The 20,869-nt window shown below is 38.2% G+C and overlaps 1 protein-coding gene across 1 annotated transcript in view; it reads right to left on the reverse strand.

Annotated features, from left to right (window-relative positions):
* The window catches only part of LEKR1 (leucine, glutamate and lysine rich 1), a 169,509-nt gene extending 156,128 nt beyond the window's left edge, over nucleotides 1–13,381 (reverse strand). The window contains exons 1-2 of the mRNA XM_008706784.2: nucleotides 13,299–13,381; nucleotides 10,259–10,341 (exon numbers count right to left, since the gene is read on the reverse strand). Of these exons, the coding sequence (XP_008705006.1) occupies nucleotides 10,259–10,306 (48 nt within the window). The 5' untranslated portion in view covers nucleotides 10,307–10,341; nucleotides 13,299–13,381. The remainder of the gene's footprint in view (nucleotides 1–10,258; nucleotides 10,342–13,298) is intronic.
* Nucleotides 13,382–20,869: the final 7,488 nt, after the last annotated feature.

Here is a 20,869-nt window from a genome sequence, read left to right on the forward strand (position 1 = left end):
TGTCTATCTCTGTCAAATAAATAAATAAAATCTTTAAAATAAAATAAAATAAAATAAAATAAAATAAATAAAAATAAAAAAAATACTTCAGTACAAAACGATCTTTCATAATATTAAATATACCAATCTATTTTTTCCCACCTATGTCTGCTTTTTTAGAGAATCCACCTTCTACAGTCCTGGCTGCTCTGTTTGGTAATGTGACTAAAACTCCCTCCACCCAACCACCTTAGCCATGGCTGATTGGGGGATGAGGATTAGACATAGACCCAGAAGAACCAAGCCCTAAGCTGGGATGAGCCAACCAGACTTGTAAGTGTCGAAGACCCAGGTATTTGGGACACCTTTAGGCAGCCTTAATGGAGAAGGATCATATGCAAGGTACAGAGTTAGCCACAGAACTGGAATGAGGGAGAAAAATGAGCAGACACACAGAGACAAGATGAGACAAAGATAATCTGGATCACAGTAAGAGAGGAAAAAAGGAACCAATGACCTTCGAATTCCTCACTTCAGTTCCTCTAGAGACCTAGCTGCCCTGCTTGCCTTTTGGGGTCCATGCCTAATCTTCCTGCACTATTCTCTTTCCCCCTTATATTACCTATTTCTTACAACCAATAACCTTCATTCTATTGCGTGAATATCTGGCTTTTCAGATCAAAGTGCAGAAAAATAAATATAATTATAAATGTAAGTACACAAATAACATATATTTATACATAAATATCTCAGACACACATATATCTTGAAGATAGGTATGTCTTAGACTCAGCCTTTAGTTATTGACTTTGGTATCCAGGAAATTTTAAGCTTTGTGTCTTTTCCAAAATTGATCTTTGTAAGTTGCTTTATCCATCCAATTCATTGATTAAAAATGTTGAATATGACAAAATTGAGGAAAGAACGCCATACCATGTCATAAATACTTGGTTGATACTGATCTATTATTCAGCACATTTGAAGAATTGAAGGTACAACTTTTCAACTGGTTTATCTTTATACTTATTATTATTATATAAATTATCTTATTATCTTTATACTTACATAAATTATCTTATAAATCACACTTATTATTATTATATAAATTATCTTTATACTTATTCATATTGTCCTCAGGAATATTATGACAAACTTTGCCAAATGTCTTCATGAAGTCCATATATTCTATGGCTACTACGGTTCCGGGATCTAGTAACTGTACACAAAATGGAATGGCAAGACCTACATGCCAATTCTCTTAAAATTGGCTCAAGGGTTACTGCTTTCTCTAGTATATCCTCACAAATTACCTTTTGTTTTTTTAAGATTTTATTTGAGAAAGTGAGAGAGAGCACGTGTGCCCGTGCATGAGTTGGGGGAGGGGCAGAGGGAAAGGGAAAAGCAGACTTCCCACTGAGTAGGGAGCCCAACACCAGGCTGGATGGCAAGGCCCCGAGACCGTGACCTGAGCTGAACACAGACGCTTAACCAACTGAGCCACCCAGGCGCCCCCCACAAATCACCTTTTAATAAATACATTCTAGTATATGGTCTGGGATTGAAATTGAGTTCATTGGTTGTAATTTATGGTCATTTTACACATGGGATGGCATTTGTACGTTATCCTCTTACTCTCTACATGTTCTCAAAGATCACCAAGAGTAGCTCCACAATCCCATTCAAAGGTACTATTGGTTCCTGGGAATATAATTTATCTAGGTCAAGAGACCTGAACTAATTCAGAGCAGATGGGTATTTTCTTATAATTCCTTTGCTCATTTTAAGTTTTGGTTCCTTCTCATCAATTTGAAAATTATATAGCTTACTTGAAGGCACTTTCATTCTTAACCTTATGCCTATTAATCACGGTTCTTGCCCAGATTCTGGCAAAATGCCTTATCCTCATCCTAAAGAAAAGTCTTGCTGGGTGGAGCTTATTTGCAGCCTGATGTACAAAATAGAAAGAGCATACCTTTCACAGCTACAAAAGCTATTAGAATGCTATTCTACCACAGCCATTAAGGCAGAGGTGAATGGCGCTGAAATACATGAAGTAATACACTTTATAGAACAGGTCTTCTAGAAGTTCAACAAAAAGAGCCCAAACATGACATTACGATCTAGGAAACAAGACAATCAAATTATAAAAAGTCCATAAGAAGAGTCTCCAGACTTGGCCTACTACAATCTGAATCACTGATTGATCTATGTTAAATAAGTATATAGAACAAAAGTTTTCAATGTTTTTAACTTGTAAATAATTTTCCATAAGTAAAACTACAACAGAAAGAAATGTAATAACCCTTTCAAATTCTTTGTGTTTGTTGGGCTAATTACTTAGGACATTATTGTGAAACTTGAGAAATTATTAAATACTGTAATTATGTTCCCAGGTGAAAGTTATCGGTTGTTTGTGAAATATAATTTGTGTTTCATCCTTATAACTTGGTGTTATATCATATCCTCATTTTGTAGGTAAAATAATGACATGCTGTCATTCTTGACAACAGAGCTATCATTAGCAGGATGTTTTTGCTCTCTACAAGACTCACTTGGAGGAGGCATCAACAAATGCAGTATACTAAACAAACGTAGAGCTATTTAAAAATAAATTACAAAATAAACTTCTCAAGTACAGTATTTGTACTTTTAAAATTATAGTAATTTCATATTAAAATGATGCAAAATTTAATTAGGTTTCGGATCCTTTTCAAAGTTCTTATCTGTGCTTCAACTAGAAAAAGGACTCCAGTAACCTCCTGCCACCCAACTAAGTAAGTCTCTGCTCCAGAGCTGTTCCTCCTTTTTTCTCCCACCCATCCCATGCCTTTTATACTTTGATAAGGAAGAAAGAAACAGTAAACTATTTCACAAAGGTAAGACAGACAGCAGTATAAAATTTTAACCTTTTAAAAAAGATGTAAAGAGTGTCTAGCTAGTGAATTTCATCAGGATTGGGAAAAACAGTTTGAGACAGGACAGTGTACCTTTTGAATCATTAAGTATACAGGCCACCTGACCATTTCATAAAGCCATCAGGACCCTTCCTTATCAATAAGTCAATTTGCCACACCATCAATTTAAAGATCAATTGGCAAAGAACATCTCAAAAACCCCTATGCCAACATTATATGTAATAGTGAAAAATTGTGTGTGTTTTTTCCTCTAATATCAGGAACAAGGCAAGGATATCCATTTTCTCTACTCTTAGTCAACATAGTGCTGGAAGTTCAAGCCAGAGCAAGGCGGTGAGAAGAAGTAAACGGTATACAAGAAAGGAAAGGAAAGGAAAGGAAAGGAAAGGAAAGGAAAGGAAAGGAAAGGAAAGGAAAGGAAAAGGAAAAGGGGAAGAAAGAAAGAAGAAAGGGAAGGAGGGAGGGAGAGAGGGAGGAAGGAGAGGAGGGAAGAAAGAAAACTGTCCCTATTTGAGAGGACATGATTGTCTACATAGAAAATCCCAAAGAATCCACAATAAAACTAGTACAAACAAGTTCAGCAAGGTCAATGATTGAAGGTAAAAATACAAAAACTAATTATATATGTAGAGACTGATAGTGAACACATGGACAGTGAAATTAAAAATACAGTACTCTGTATGGTGACTAACATAATATAATAAAAAACATTAAAAAAATAAAAAATAAAAAAATAAAAATACAGTACTGATTATGATTGCTCAAAAAAAATGAAATACTTAGGCGTAAATCTAACAAAACATGTACAGTACTTATATGCTAAAAACTATAAAATGCTGATGATAAAAATCAAAGAAGATCCAAATATACAGAAAAACATCCTGAAGACTCAAAATTTTAAAAATAGAAATTGTCCACAAATTTATATGTATATAGGTTTAATATAATTCTTATTAAAATTTCAGCAAAATGTTTTTAAAGATATAGACAGAATTGTTCTCAAATCTATATGGAAAGGCAAAGGAACTAGAAGAGCTAAAACAATCTTGAAAAAATAAAGTGGAAAGAATCATTTTACCTGATTTCAAGACATACTATACTGCTACAGTAATCAAGACTGTGTGGTATTAACAGAGGGACAGACACATAGATCAATGGAACAGAATAGCAAACTCAGAAATAGATCCGCATAAATATGTCAAACTGATTTTTTGCAATGGTCCAAAAACAACTCAGTGAAGGAAAGAACCTTTTCAACAAATTGTGATGGAACAATCGGATACCCATAGGTAGAAAGAAAGAAGGGAAGGAAGGAAAGAGGGAGGGAGGGAGGATCTTATACTAAACTCATACCCGATACAAAAATTAACTCAAAATGATTACGGACCTACATGTAAAATATAAAAATATGATTTTAGGAGAAAAAAAAACCTAGGAGAAAATCTTCAGGATTTTCTAGGCAAAGAGTTCTTATACTTGATACAAAAAGCATGATCCATAAATGGAAAAACTGGTAAGTTGGATTTCATCAAAATTTGAAACTTTTGCTCTGCAAAAGACCCTGTGAAGAGGATAAAAAGACAAGCTATAGACTGGGGAAAAAATATTTACAAATCACATATCTGACAAAGGACTATTATCTAGATCACACAAAGAACTCTCAGAACTCAATAGTTTACAAAAAATCCAATTAGAAGACACATGATCAAAAGACATGAAGAGAGGCTTCACCTAAGAAGATAAATAGCTGCCAAATAAGCACATGAAAAGATAGTCATCATTAGCCATTAGCAAAATGCAAGTTAAAACCACAATGAGATATCACTATATACCTATCAGAAAAGCTAACATAAACACTAATGACATAAAATTGTGGTAAAATGTAGAAAATGTGGCTCACTCATACATTGCTGGTGAGAATATAAAATGGGACAGACCTCTGGAAAAGTCTGACAGTGTCTTAAAAAACTAAACATGCAATGAAACTACTGTACAACCTAGCAATTGCACTCTTGGGCATTTATCCCAGGAAAATGAAAACATATGTTCCCATAAAAGCATACACACGAATATTTACAGCTTTATACATAAGAGCCAAAAACTGGAAAAAACCCAGATGTCCTTCAACAGGCTAAACTGTAGTACCTTCATACCCTGGAATACCTCTCAGCAACAGTAAGGAATAAACTACTGATACGTGCAACAACCTGAATAAAGCTCCAGAGAACCACACTGAATGAAAAAAACTAATCCCAAAAAGTTACATGTTTCTTGATTCCATTTAGATAACACTCTTGAAATGACAATTATTGGAGATCGATGGTTCCCAGTGGTTATGAATTAGGGGTGGGAGGTGGGGTAGTGGAGGTATGTGAAGAGGTAGGTTGAGGTGAATGTGGCTATAGGAGGACAACGTGAGGACCCCTTGTTGTGACAGAACTGTTCTACATCCTGACTATATTGACGTCAATATACTGGTTGTGAGACTGCTGTACAGTTTTGCCAGATATTACCACTGGGGGAAACTGGGGAAAGAAGGGGAAGCTGGGGAAGAAGAAGCTGGCATCTCTTAGTATCATTTCTTGCAACTGCAAGTGAATCTACAATGATCTCAAAATAAGAATCTTACTTTTAAGGGGCGCCTGGGTGGCACAGCAGTTAAGCGTCTGCCTTCGGCTCAGGGCGTGATCCCGGCGTTCTGGGATCGAGCCCCACATCAGGCTCCTCCGCTATGAGCCTGCTTCTTCCTCTCCCACTCCCCCTGTTTGTGTTCCCTCTCTCGCTGGCTGTCTCTATCTCTGTCGAATAAATAAATAAATAAATCTTTAAAAAAAAAAAAAAAAAGAATCTTACTTTTAAAATAATAAAAGTAAAAATAAATCAATCTGGGACTGAAATACAGAGATTAACCCATAAAGAAATTTTATTGAGCAATTTTAAGAAATGTTGGCTTCACAGGTAAATTATACACGACACACTCATGTTTACATAAATACACTTCCAGCATGCATTTCCTCCAATACTTATTTTTCCACTGGGAAACCTCACCTTAGACTCTATGACCCTCTGCAGTCAGCCAACAAAAGTATTTTGGACTTAAAAAAAATAAAAAGGTATTTTGGGCTACAAATTGACAAACGCAGATTTTTCAAGATTCATAGTAACATTAAAAAAAAAAAAAAAACGTTTTTCCTAATGAACTATCTTGGGTTCACACTATTAACTGAAAAGTCTCTCGAAAAATTACATTGCTTCCTATTTCTTTTGTCATTAGATTTTAAAACTACAATTGCTTAAAATCACAGCACACATATTCACACCCACATACGAATATCACTTTTCCAGGATGCTAGTGCTAACATTTCTATGACTGTATTCTCTTTCTTTTTCCTCTACTTTAACTCAACACAAAATCTGACCCTAGCCACAGTGGCCCAAAATGACCTGGAAAATTACGTTTATTTTTTCTGGCAATGACAATCTGTGCTTGGAAATATAAAACTGTTATTCTGAATAAATTTCAAAGTTCCAAAGAACCAAAATTACTTTACTGAAACAGGACAAAATGAGCTGTTACTGCTAGGGAAAGGGATTGTTATCCCAGAAAGAACAGAGTGCTCTCCAGCCCTTGCACCACCACTTCTGTTTTGTAAAATAAACAACTCTGGTCTCTTTATTTTACTTTGTGTTCTGTGGTAATAAATATCTCCTGAAGCTAAAATCCTACTACAAGTGTTCATTTTGTCACCGTTTTAAAAAACAGGAGATCAGTTTTACTTTTGCAAAAGAACTAATTTCTCCATTAGTTTGTTGGAGTTATTTTGACTTCTGCATATGTCCTCTAACGAAAACAGCAAAAGGAAAGTTGTTCGTTGCTTCTTTTTCTAAAAACAAAAGCCCACATGTCTCTAACATCAGTTGACATTCAAAAAGGGAATAAATAAAGAATTATTACTTTGCTGATCTGTAAGTATTGTTTTAGTTTTAAAATGTGGCAATTCTAAACTTAGACCAAGTGCATTCTGCTCTCAGAATGCTGGATGAAAGTTCTAGCAAAGCTGTTGGATTTTGGAGGCCAGAGACAGATGGGGGTTAGCTCAGTCTAGAGAGAGTAGATTTAGGGATATGGTCTAAGAACATTCAGAAGTGAACTGTAGTCTAGCAAAAGACAAAGGGGACAGTGTGGTCCTGCTGTCCAGCCCATGGGCCTGTTTTACATTTTCTGCCACTTAGGGATATGGATGTCTGAGGTGTGTTTTATGCTCAGTCAAAAATTGTGATAAAAAGCAAAAAGAGGGGGCACCTGGGTGGCTCAGTCGTTAAGCGTCTGCCTTCAGCTCAGGGTGTGATCCCAGCGTTCTGGGATCAAGCCCCACATCGGGCTCCCTGCTCTCCGCTGGGAGCCTGCTTCTTCCTCTCCCACTCCCCCTGCTTGTGTTCCCTCTCTCGCTGGCTGTCTCTCTCTGTCAAATAAATAAATAAAATCTTTAAAAAAAAAAAAAAAGCAAAAAGAGTTAGGAATGGGAGTCAAAAGATTATTTTATTCTTTCTTCTCTAAGATTTCCTAAGAAAATGAGATCGGGGGAGTTAATTTAACAATTGTAGGCTTCCGATCAGGAAATGGATTCTCTAACTGTAGCTGGTTGTCATCAGCATTCTTCTCCACACCTGTCCCACTACCTTTACTTTTCCTTGCAACTCTTTCAATTACTACCTATTTTGCTATTAATGGAACAGTATAGTACATTTTCACATTCTTTATCATGTATCTTTCATGGGATTTATTGACCGTCTGTTTCCAGATCATATAGCAAAAGTACAGAAAGAAAGAAATAGAAAAGGTTCACCTTTTCTTTCCTAATTTGTACACTAACCTTCCTTGCCTACACACAGAAAAAAAAATAAAAAGGAAACACAGCAGGGGCTTCTCTAGGAAGAAGAACCAGCATAAAAACTAACACAAGAAGTTAACAGAACAATTAAAAAAAAAAAAAAAAACCACCTTTGAAAAACCTGTCACCACATACTGATCCACACACTTGATGTACTTGTTTAGCTAATAAAGATAAACATTTCTTTTATCTTTAATAACAGATAAAAGCACAATTTCAACGCCATGGTGGAAAAGATGATTTGGTTTCTTCATATTAATAATGAAATGGTTCTAGAATTGTTGAATCACTAAAATGTATACCTAAAAATAATATAACACTGTATGTTAACTGTACTGGAATTAAAAAATATAAAAACTGAAAAAAAATAATGAAATGGTTCTATCTAAATAGATCAGTAAGCAATTTAACAAGTTACATTATGGACAATCTAGATGAATTAAAGGTAGATAAGAAGTTGTGGAAAACAAATAACTGACTTATTCTTAGACTGTGCTTAATAGGCTGTGACTACATGTGCACATTTTCCTTGCTTTATAATCAAGTATACAGAACCAGTGTCTAGCACATAATAGGCACTTGATAAATATTTGTGGTATAAATGTATCTAACTTAGGTCTGAAAAAGTGCAGAGCTGCACTTTACATTCTAAACATTCAGCAGGACAAGGGCTAAAATCAGCATAACTGTCCAGGGCCTTAGGCAGCTGAGTTTCTCCTGATGTCCCCTCTCTGCACTGTATGGACAGCTGCCTGCCATTCCTGTCTTAAGAATGTTAACTGTAGATTTATGAAAGGTTTGATTTTATCATTTTTAAACAATTTACTTATATAGTACCTTAAACATGAGAGAAAATCATTCTGCAACTCTCATAACAATATTGTCAAAATAAATACATACTCTTTCATGTATTCAAAACATTTACATGGCTAAACATTCTCTAACTTGGCCAGCTTTTTCTCACCAGTAAGCTTCTGTTACTTTGGCCTAGGATGCCCTATTCCCCATCTGCCTACAGAAATACTCAGCCTTCGAGGGTTAATTCCAGTTCTATCGCCCACATAAAGCTCCCTGGTTGACCATCCCAATATCAGGAATTCCTCCCCCCGCCTCTCCACTCTCAAGGAAGATACTACTTTATGATATTTAAATCATAAGCTGTCTTTTAGAGTTATTTTTTCATGTCATTATATATCCTCTTCCTTGGGATCTGAAGCATGGGTATTGTTTCTTTCAGACTGTTTTGTTCTGTTTCTCTTAATTTCTACCATACCAGCCTAGTAAACGGAAGGAACTCAGTTGAGTGAGAGAGAAAGGATATACCATGTCTTCAAACATACGTAAGCACCATTTCTCAGATAAATATAGCATAGCTAAGCTCTCTCTCTGTGCTTAATATCTCTTACATGTGACTTAAAAGGTGAAGCAAATTAAATGCAATGGTTTAAAAGGTCTTTTTTCTGAGTCTTTTCCCTTCCAGTTCCTGCTAGGTTGCATTTTACATAAATCTGAAGGCCATGCAGTAACATTAAGCATCAAGTTAAATCAATGGAATGATTAATGCTAACAGGCAGCCCAAAGCAATGTGCACAAAGGATAAAAGCATATCTGAGGGATGACTGCAATTTTTAATTAAAAAGTAACGGATTGGTGGTTAATTAAGAGTTGACTGTAGACTTACTGAGAAACCTCAATGATTAATGACAGTTAATGTTTGAGGTTTCAATACACAATTTGTCAATCAGTTTCAAAGAGATATTTTAAAAATTAAAGTGTTAACAATGCATGCATTGCCAAACTAAATATAGGATAAATGCTTCTGCCTGAGGACAGATATGAACTCACAGGGAGGAGAGCAGGATAGAAACTGTAAAGAAAAACTGATTGTTAACCAGATTCAATGAGCTGATATATATGAAAGGTTTTAAAATAGTGCCTGGTACATGATAAGTGGCAAAAATTAAGGTGAAAGTGAAATAGATCTTTATATGGAGAGAGACACAAACATTTAGCATCACAAAAAGTTACAAACTAATTGTAGTCTCTATAGTGGTTTACTACTGATTATCGGTTTTGCGAATGCAGAATAAGGTTCACTTAAAATTTTAAACAGGCCCATGTATTTCCATTTTTTTAAACAAGTGTTTTTTCTCCTGAAAAGCTGCTAGAAAATATTTAAATATAGTATTTGGACATTCCTGAGGCCCTCTTGTCACAAAAGCTCCACAAATACCTGGTCAAATACTGTGCTGGAATTAAAGATGTCTTCATTCACAGGTTAAACATTCTTTGCACTGAATTGAATTCTACAATCTGGTCATTACGGTTACTCCTCTTACCACTTCATCAATTCATTGCAGATGCCCTAACTAAAATAAATGTAAAACCTCTGAAATCATTCCCCCAGGTTTTATAACTATCTACCTTAAAATGTTCTTAATGTTATGCTGTAATAACAATATATTATCATACCTTTTGGATTTCTTCAGGTAATGCATGCATGGGGATGTGACGATCCATAATTTCCAAAAATATGAGTTCTGAAGTAAAATAATCTAAAAACATTGATAGCAATAGTCAGAATTGAAATAACATGAATAAAATTCAAGTTAAAAAGATATAAAATCTTGGGACTAGTCAGAGATGAATGGTGATAACTTTTGACAGTTATTTCATCAACTCAGTGTTAAAAGGTACAACAAACTGGGCTTTCCTCTGTTAGCTACTAGGCCAGTAGAACAGGAAAGATAATAGATAACTGAGTTAGAAACATTTTATTTCCTTATAACTTTATAGTCTAATCGTAATTTCTGTTGTGGTTTATTACTAACGATTTGTTTTGCAAATACAGAATAAGTGTCACTTAAAATTTTAAAGAGGCCCATTTATTTCAGTTTTCTTAAAAAAGGGGGGGGTCTAAAAAGTTAACAGAAAAATATCTAAATATAGTACTTTAGTTCAGCAGATAAGAAAAACAATTGTGACATGAATGCTGATTTAAAGGATGAAGTATAAAAAAAAAGTTATCAAATTAAATATCATATGCAGGCACCGAAGAGTCATCAAAGCATGAGAAGTGTTCATCTGACTTAAGATGAACATTTCCATAATTTTATGCATTTTACTTCAATAGATTTTCATTTTCTAATAAAACAATTCAACATAAAATTCTATCACTACTTTCATATAACTACATAAGATGAATGGAGGAAGTATTTTCGGTTCTTTTTTTTTAAATCTTTCCCAAATATGGAGAAAGAATACACAGTCCAGTTTCATGAGAAATGTTCATATATACATCTAAAGAGTGAGGAGGAGAAAGGGGGCAGCAGAGTAAGATGATACAGGCACAATCCCATAGCAAGGAAGAAACTCTGAGGGCCAAGAGTGGTAGACAAGAAACAACTTAGGAGTTCAGGAAAGAAAAATGTCTTATCTTTCCGGTGGGAATGGGGAACTAGGAAGGCTCCCTGAGGCTGTGTGCTTTTGATCAGAGCAGGATTTTGACACAAAGATAGACTGGAGGCATAGTACTCTATCAGAGATGGCAACATCGGCCACGGCAAGGTGTTAGGGAAATTATAGTTGATAAAAATTTCTGTAGTGGAAGTATTTTTTTCTTAATTGTGCAACCACTGGTGGAAAGAAAATTCCCCATCCCCTGTGTTAACACAAAGCCTGCTGTTTTAATGAGATGCTGTTTAAAACAAATAACTAATGAGCTGTCTTCCCATACCTTCCCATAGGTAATGTGTGTGTGTGTGTGTGTGTGTGTGTGTGTGTGTGTGTGTGGTAAAGTTAACTGGAGTTAACTATGGGAGTAAAGTTAACTGACATAGCTAACATAGGCCCACATAGCCAAGTACCTAATAATCTGACGTTTGGCAGACTGTCTCTCTTGTGCCAAGAACTCATTATTCACAGAAGGCTCATTATTCTCTCTCCTGTCATTTTACAATGGACTCACCATCAGTAAAATAAGATGGCATCATCTTAATTAAACTCTGGTGGGAGTAGAATTTTTCCTAAAATTACCAACTAAATCTCCTTTTTAAATTCCACCCATAAGATTATTTGAGAGCATGGATCTAGTGACAGTATAAACAAGGGACCAGTGGAAGTTTTTGTTTAGTACCTCCTTTATCTGTAGAGCTATTCCAACTTTGTGTCCTTATTACAGTAAGTGGGGAAATTTGACAGGTTCTGATTATTGAAGAAAAATTAAAAATTAAATACCGCCAACACAGAAAATCTCTCCACAATGCAGAAAACAATCTTATTATTGAATAAGCATTTAACTAGACTGTGATGCACATCAGAGCCAATCTGCTAACCAGACTACAAAGACAGAAAGAAATCCCACTTTTTTACACAGCTATATAGATACAACCCATTACATACATCTTCTCAAGAGAAATGCTAACTCATCCTCTATACAGTCTGTCCTACAATTTCGTAGTTCGTTTTCTATTCACCTAGTAATTGCAGTAGCTATCTGCGCTAATTAGGATTGTTCTAAGGAATACAAATCTCTATGACAGATCCCTTGGTACTAAAGTAAGGAGCCTAGGCGAAACTCCCAAGTAGACAGGGAGACAGCTTCCTTGATGTTTACATTTTAAAGAAATGGCTCTCATGTCCTCAAGAAAAACATTCTGGGTCTTTAAAAAGATTTGCCTACGTACTAAAGGAACAGAGGAAACACAAATACAGTTTCTCAAGAAAGGGTGAGGGAAAGGTCTCTTTCACCTTTGGCAACATGGCAATTTTTTAAATTATTACTTCACTCTTACATTATTTTGCATGTTTTATCAAATCAGTTTTCTTTTATTCTTTCACATTACATACAAGTAGACTGCCCTTGAGCAAGTGGTGCGGTGAAACTGGCAGTAGCTACTAAGTATTTGTGAACCTGCTCTCTTAACGGAATCACGAAGAAGATGTCGAAAAAACACAGAAACGTCCTAGGTTGTTCACTTCCGATTCCCTTCCTCACAGCAGTGTCACGCACGTTGGGCCATTAACTCACGTTCAGCTTTCAGGCCCTTCCATAAACACACCCTTCCCCTGGTGTGAATCACCCGCAAATGAGCAGGTCAGGGTCAGGTGAAACGGAGTTCACGTTCCAAGACATTCCTAAAGCGGCGGGATTTTCCCAATAGAAATCAACTGCAAGGCCAGCCAAAACTGCTGGGAGGGTTTTGAAACCTGTCCCTTTCTAACCCCGTTCCCCCGGGACCTGCCTTGGCGGGAGGAGGGAGGAGGGTGCGGGGAGGAGGTCGAGCGGCGCTTTTGGGGAGAGTAGAGGACGCCTGGGCCGAGCGGGCTCGCGGAAGCTGTGCAGGAGCCGCAAAGGGGGGCGGAGGCGACGCTCGGGGCCACATTCCCTCGCTGCCGCGCCGCGGCTCAGCTTTCCGGCCGTCTCCCCGGTGCCAGCACGCCTCCGCTCCGGAAATGCGTCCCGGGGGACTGCGTAGGCCGCGGGGCTCAAGGAAGTCATTCACTGTCTCACCTAGACCTCGACTCCAAGTGCGAACGGCTTTCCCGGTCTCCCGGGAGACTATGCTACACGTCGGCTCGACGTCAGGGCGCGGTGACGTCACGGCCTACGCCGTTCGCCAACGCAGAGCGGGGCTCCCTCGCCACGCCCCGGGCCCCACGCGCCCGGCGGAAGCGGGAAAGCTCACGACGGGATTGGGAGGGGAGGGCTTGTTTTACGCAGAGAGCTGTGAGAGGGAAGGAAGGGGCGCGAAGGGCAAGGCGGGGGAGAGCGGGCTGGAGTACTTGTAGAGGCTGCTGAGGAGGCGAGAAATACCCCTAGCCTTAAGGTGGGTTGGAGAGAGACTCAGCCTCCAGTGGAGGCCCAAGTCCCTATACCTCCGATCCCTGGCTCTAGAGCCCGCTAGGCGGACACAGCAGTGGGCAATTATAGTTCTTGAGCGCTAACAGGAGAGACGCCTGTTAAAGAGGTTATGGGAGTAAAAGGAAGCTCTGGTCGTTGGCATTGCAGCGAGGGCAACTGGAAAGGCGTTAAAATTTTCATCCTAACCCCAAAGTAGTCGGGATGTAAGGGCTTGTTCAAAAGGTATCTTGAGACCCCCTAGTACAAAAGTTATTTCTAGAAGGCCGCTCACCTTTCCACCTGACTTACTTTCCTTCCTTCATAAAGCAAGTATTTATTAATGACCTACTACTAAGAGACAAGCATACCGGAATGGGGTGATTCTGTGACTAACGCAGGTAGGGACAGCCCTTGGTGTGATTTTCAAGTGATCATTAATAGTCCCGATCTCTCCTTTTTGAGGATTATATGAGGTCGACAATGCAGCTCTTAGAAGAAAAATCATCTGTGGCTCACTAGCAGAGAAAGAGGCTTGTTACTATCGAATGAAGTGTTGAATAAATACAGAGAAAACGAATTAAAACCTGTAATATAGAGGTGATCAAACGATGCAGAGCAGTCCTGAAACAATAGTCAAACTGGTGATGAACGCTGTTTATTAATGAAAACGACAGCATGAAGTACTGAAAACTCAAAAAACCTTGTTCCCCAAAGTCTTGGAGATAGATATACCCTGCACACTTAACCTGGCTGATATTTTTGCCCCAACGCCTACCAACGACTTTGAGTTTCCATCCCCTCAAAGAGCATTTTAATTCATCTGGAAAAGATAAGCAATAAGAGAATTGAAGACAGGATTAAGGGGGTAGAGGACAGCCAACGAAGTGGTCAGGTACAGCACTTATGAGAAGTGCAAAGAACTTTCAACAGCTATTCGTGTTCACCGTGTTTCTTTGAGGGACAATGAAGGTAGGACTGTTTTCAATAATGGGGTTTAGGCACGGGGCACAGAAAAGGCAGTTCATCTAGATCCACTGAGTGCCTTATCTGGAACAGAAACTGCACACCTAAAGCAAGATGACTCTTCTGAGGCTAGTTTGGCTAGTAGTATGATCATCAGCAATAATATTTATTGAGTACTTTGTGTATATGATAAGCAAAAGGAACGCTTTAAGGATGGGAGAAGATATAGCTGAAAGGCTATAATGCAGGCTGTGATTTAATTTCATCTGTCCTTAGTCATGTCTATATGTTCTCAAGACCAGTTTTCCTCCCACCATAAATATCCACACTGTAATGCCCCTTAGACCTGCACTGTCCAATAAGGTAGCCAAAAGTGACTATTTAATTTACTTAAAATGAAATTAAAAACTTCGATTCTTTTATTGCACTATAGCCACAGTACAAGTGCTCAGTAGTCACATGTTGCCACGGCATTAGATAGCCCATATCTAGAAACATTATCATCAGAGAAAGTTCTACTGAACAGGGAGCAGTAGGCCCAGTAAGAATTTCAGGGATAAAGAGAGTTAATAAATTGTGAAGAATAGCTTTTGTTAAAAAGTAGCAGTGAAAGGTGTTATTCCCGAAAGACAGCAGCACAGATGAAGAGTCGTGACAGGGTGTTACTTTTTAAAAAAAAGTAATCCAATAAGCCTTTCCCCAGTGTTCTGTGTGTTTATTCTTTGCTCTCTGTTGATCTCAGTCCCTCCCTTTCTCCCTCTGAGTTTCTTTCCTTGTCTTTTTTGTTTTCCCGCTGCTTTTCTTCATCCCATTATTGGCCATACTGGAGCTGAAGTAGAATTTAAAATGTTCCTATCATTCAACATACTGAATAAAGTTTTGTGTTATTCTGTTCTTAAATTTTAAATCAGGTAAGTTTCACTTTTTACTGTGACTTTGTAAAGTAATCCAGTGATAATTAAGTTCCTTTTAATCTCCTGTGAGACGCTTAATTATTTGTTTTCCCTTGTGGGTCAATGACTCCTGAAAGAAAAAAATATAGTCCCTAGTTTTGGGAGAAAAGTCTTGTAAAGTGACTAAACGAGGGCTTTCCACAATGTCTACAGACTTTCGTGTTGTAATAGTAATATTTATGAGAACACAGTGTCTGTACTTTTGTTTCTATTATGAATTTACCTAAGATATTGATCCATCAGGGCACTGTCATTCATCCCATTCATTTTGGTAAGAGTATTTCCCCCTTCCCTCCCTCCATAAAAAGCATGTGGAAGAATAGGTACTTTGTCAGCAAGTCGATAAAAATTTCAGGAAGTCTTCCCCAAGATTGCTAATTTCAAAGTGAGCTCAGAACTTTACCAAGGAGCATGGCAAAATTATAGTTAGCCCAACTTTATTTTTATCCTGTGAACCAGAACACAGTACCATACTATTCCCTCAAAAGTTTGAATAAAATGGTTGTAGACAGGCCTCCCAGGTTGGAAGCAACCACAGCTTTCACTGCTATTTCTGGGTTCTATCCAAAGCAATTGCAGAATTTTTTAAAAGCTAGCATTTATTGAGCTCTTTCTGTTTGCCAGGCACTTCATACACAATGTCTCGTTTATTGAGAACCCTTCCAAACATAACTCAGTCAGATCCTACTTATTGTTTACTTTTATCCAAATGAAAGAAGTGGCTAAGGGCATGGCCCAACACATGAGTACTGAAGTGTACTTGGACTGAAAAGTATAAGCAGAAGCACCTGGACCTCATGTATTGTGTTAGTTGACTCTGCTGGCCAGTCAATACCCAGGAGGCATCAGCCTACTGTGGATTAGTAACATATGTAAATACTCAAAAAGTATTGAATTCTGGAAACATTGTCTTAGACTTACTTTTTTTCAAAACTTTTCTGATACAGCTTCCAGTTTTCAAAAAAGAGGTCAGCTACAAGTGACTACTTGCTTTGTTGTACTTACCTCAGCACACTTTATTCTCACCAAAATGTGGATTAGATTTTTTTTCCTAATACTGTTTTGTTTTTTTAACTGCTAATCGGCATTTAAAATTGTAGACTCCTTCGTAAAGCTGCTTCGTATATTTTTAATTCCAAATAAAAGGGAAGCTTTAGCCACAAAATACCATTTGTGGGTTTTTGCTCTGTATATTTTTGAATCCATCCTATGGGCAGTATAAACTTGAGTACCTAATAAAATGAAGGTCACAATGTTTAAATAGCATCTCTCTCTAGGAGTTCAAATGTGTTGTGATCTGTGCAGTGATAAATCCTATACTGAATCCTTTTTAGCCCTGAGAATATAATTATTGAACAAAATTTCCAATCAAGCCTTTAAGTGATAAATGCCTACTCTCAAACATTAAAAGTAAGTCAGGCACTACAGCAAAACCTTTAGGGATTGTAAGTATATTCTCTTATGGCCTGTTCACTACTGATAAGGTGTACTATGTGCCAAATATAGTTTGATATTTGTTACATGAGTGTATTTATTTTTATTGAGATATAATTGACATATCACATTATATTAGTTCCAGGTATACAACATAATGAGTCAGTATTTGTATATATTGTGAAATAATCACCACAATAAGTCTAGTTAACATCCATTACCACACATAATTACAAACTTTTTTTCTTGTGATGAGAGCTTTTTTTTTTTTTTAAGATTTTATTTATTCGACAGAGACAGAGACAGCCAGCGAGAGAGGGAACACAAGCAGAGGGAGTGGGAAAGGAAGAAGCAGGCTCATAGCAGAGGAGCCTGATGTGGGGCTCGATCCCAGAACGCTGGGATCACGCCCTGAGCCGAAGGCAGACGCTTAACTGCTGTGCCACCCAGGCGCCCCAAGAGCTTTTAAGATCTATATTCATAGCAACTTTTTAAATATATAATATAGTATTATTAACTATAGTCAATATATTGTACATTACATCCCCAGGATACATTTACTTCCATGAACATATTTAAAAACAAAAAGAACTAAGCTCTCATGGCACTGACTTAAAACTCTTGTAATGAATTTGATGCTCAAATACATGTCCCTGCTAGTTCTTTCAACACTTAGCATTCAATATATAGCCTATAATAAATGTTAATGAATTCAGACTGAAAACTGATAACTGCCTTATATATTTAAAAAACAGCTTTTGTACAATTTGTTTAATGAAATTATAGCTTATTTCTGAGATTTCCATAAGATTCTAATGAAGCACGTAAGAGTCTAACTCACATGTGTTCTGATAAGTGATTGGCAGAAGTGATTTCATTCTACCTTTGCAGAGATGAAGTTCATGTTTCTGTACCTATAATTTTAGGTAGCTATGGAATTTATAGGAATCTATAGCAATTTTCCTGTCATTTTGTTATATTTCTATTAATAGAATGATTTAATTCTATTAAATAAGGAGTTGTGGATCATCTTAAAATATTTTATGAATTACTGATAAAAAATATCAAATAGCATTACCAGATCTACTAAACAGATGAAAAAAATAAAATACTTATAGTAGCCCTGGTTTGCAAGGGTGTAGAGCAATAGGACTCTTAAACATTGCTTCTAGGGTCAAAAATTAATACATATATTGTGAACACCTTGAAATGTTCAGAACTATTTTAGTGGACATCTGAGCCCCCTTCTTCCTTTTGTTCAGGAATCTAGACCTTCTCCCCCTCCCCTCCTCCAAACCCAAACGACTCAGCCCAACTCCAGGAATCAGCTCAGATTAGGTCAATTCTGCTAGCCCTTTCCCCTTTACCAATGATTTAAATCAGAAATGGGCCTATCGGGGCGCTTGGGTGGCACAGCGGTTAAGCGTCTGCCTTCGGCTCAGGGCGTGATCCCGGCGTTATGGGATCGAGCCCCACGTCAGGCTCCTCTGCTATGAGCCTGCTTCTTCCTCTGCCACTTCCCCTGCTTGTGTTCCCTCTCTCGCTGGCTGTCTCTATCTCTGTCAAATAAATAAAGAAAATCTTAAAAAAAGAAAAAGAAAAAGAAATGGGCCTATTGGGTAACTTGGGTGGCTCAGTCTGTTGGGCGTCAGACTCTTAGTTTCAGCTCAGGTCTTGATCTCAGTGGTGGTGGGATAGGGTCCCAGGTCAGGCTCCTGTCTCCACGGGGAGTCAGCTTGAGACTCTCTCTCTGCCCCTCCCCTGGCTTGTGCTTTCTGCCTTGCTCTCTTGCTCTAAAATACATAAATCTTGAAAGAAGAAAGAAAGAAAGAAAGAAAGGGAAAGAAAGAAAAGAAGAAAGAAAAGAAAGAAAAAGAAATGGGCCTATGACCCAATTCTGATCAAACAGGCTCCAAGAGAAGGCTGCCAGAAGCTTCTGGTAAAGTTCTTTCTTATTAGTACATACATTTAGTGTTCCTCACAGTCTTGTTTAATGTTTAAAAGTTGGAAATATCAAAATGTGAAATAAATTGATATATCAAATATCAAGGTTGTGCATCTTTTAGAAATGATGATATGGTTCTTTGGTAATTAATGTCCCAATGGATTGTCCTGTGAAAAAAAGCAAGTTAAAAATAATATTTTAAATCCAAAAAAAATTTTCAAATAGCATTCTAAGTATATTCTGTTATTTATTTGTATAAGTGTATATTTTATTAGGATACCAGAGCACCTCACAGAATCAACAGAAGAGCTGAATAACCAAGCTTCAAGAAAGCAGGAAACAGAATTGCTTTGAGAACTTCAGACATGAATTCTTGAACTATAAAAAATCATGCGGCATCTCAGCCCTTTGAGTTTACCACTTAATGAAAGTTGGTTCCATTCTTCTACAGTCTCTGCACATGGAAGGACAGCAGTGGCTGACAGTCCAGATTTGTCACCAAGAGGAAAAGAGGAGGCTTCTGTTCCCAACCTCCAGTTAGAAAAATGCCAGGAAATGACTGTTTGGCACACTTTAAGTTATACAGCAATCCCTTGACCAAATTGCTGAAGCTAGGAGGTAGCAGGTACATGCCTCCTGGCCAATTGTAAGGATCAGGTAGGCAAGGCCACACATGATGAACTTCCCTTTCTAATTATATGCCTAGAAGAGTTAAATGGGCCGTTCTGTCACAGAGGAAACAGAGTGCTGGGCAGACAAAATAAACATCCCCAAATACACTTACGTGAGAATCAGTTAGCTGGGAAAACATTCTAAAATTGAACAGTGACTCTTGCTCTCTCTTTACACAGATAAGTTGGGAGGTAAATATGTGCATTTTGAAAAAGTTCCCTAGGAGTTTACAGCAGGTATCCTAACCCGGGAGAATCCCCCTCTTCAATAATATGTTACTTGTGTAACAAAAATCAATGCGTGTGTCCCCAGGTACCATTGGTCTAAGGGTAATAGAGGAAAATAAGTAAGAGCTTAGATCCACCATATCAAAGTTTATAAATAAATAGATAATAAGCCGAAAGCTTTTAGTCCACTGGGGTGGTTTTGTGTGTTAAACTATTTTGGTGTTAATATTTTTGTTCTGCCCTCCAAACTTGATTTATCCAGATATCTGAGCGAAAAACACTTTTTCTCATGATCTTGAAGAGGAGCTTAGATCCTGGCTTCTTATAATGTTTGTAGCCTTTTCTTTTCTAAATGCCCTTGGGATTCTTGAGTCGCCACATAAAAGAAGTCTCTCCAGTCAGTATGCCAGGGAAATAGGTACTTCTGATTTTGAAATAAAGCACTGGAAAGAACGCTTCGAGGAGGAATAACAGTATGCACAGAATCCCGACTCTGTTATTCATCTTTGCGCAGAGTGGACAAAACTGCCTCCCAAAACCGCCGTCCTTGCTCTGTTCCCTTCCGTGTAAGCCTGACACATGAATCGCACCTGTGCGCCCTGCCTCTTACTTTAAAGTTTTCTTTGTAAAGTTTCCCCTAATGATTGCTCTTTGATTAAGCAGCTCTGGTTCCCAGTTCGTCTAATACATCCTGTGTGAGCGCGTTTTATTACCGAATGTTACCCACGTTCTGATAACAAGAAGACGCTGTGTCCTCCCCAGTGAACTCACTCCCTTTCCCAGAAACATAGCGTGACTCCCCTCCCGGCTGGGGTTGTAAAAGTGGAAACCGGGTGCCGCCCTCCAGCACCTGCGCCTCCCGCCCCGCGGCGGCGGCGGCCGGCCAGGCTGGAGAAGGCCGCCACCGGCACGAAGTGCGTGCGGCCGCCGGCCGGCAGGTCACGCAACCCCAGCGGCGGCGGCCCCGCCCCCGCCGCCTGCTCTCGGCGTTTCCGTGCTCGCTCGGGGCTTCCTGGCGGGCACGGAGCCCGCCTTGCGTGCCGATCG

This window comes from Ursus maritimus, unplaced genomic scaffold (assembly GCF_017311325.1).
Source record: "Ursus maritimus isolate PB19 unplaced genomic scaffold, ASM1731132v1 scaffold_20, whole genome shotgun sequence".
NCBI lineage: Eukaryota > Metazoa > Chordata > Mammalia > Carnivora > Ursidae > Ursus > Ursus maritimus.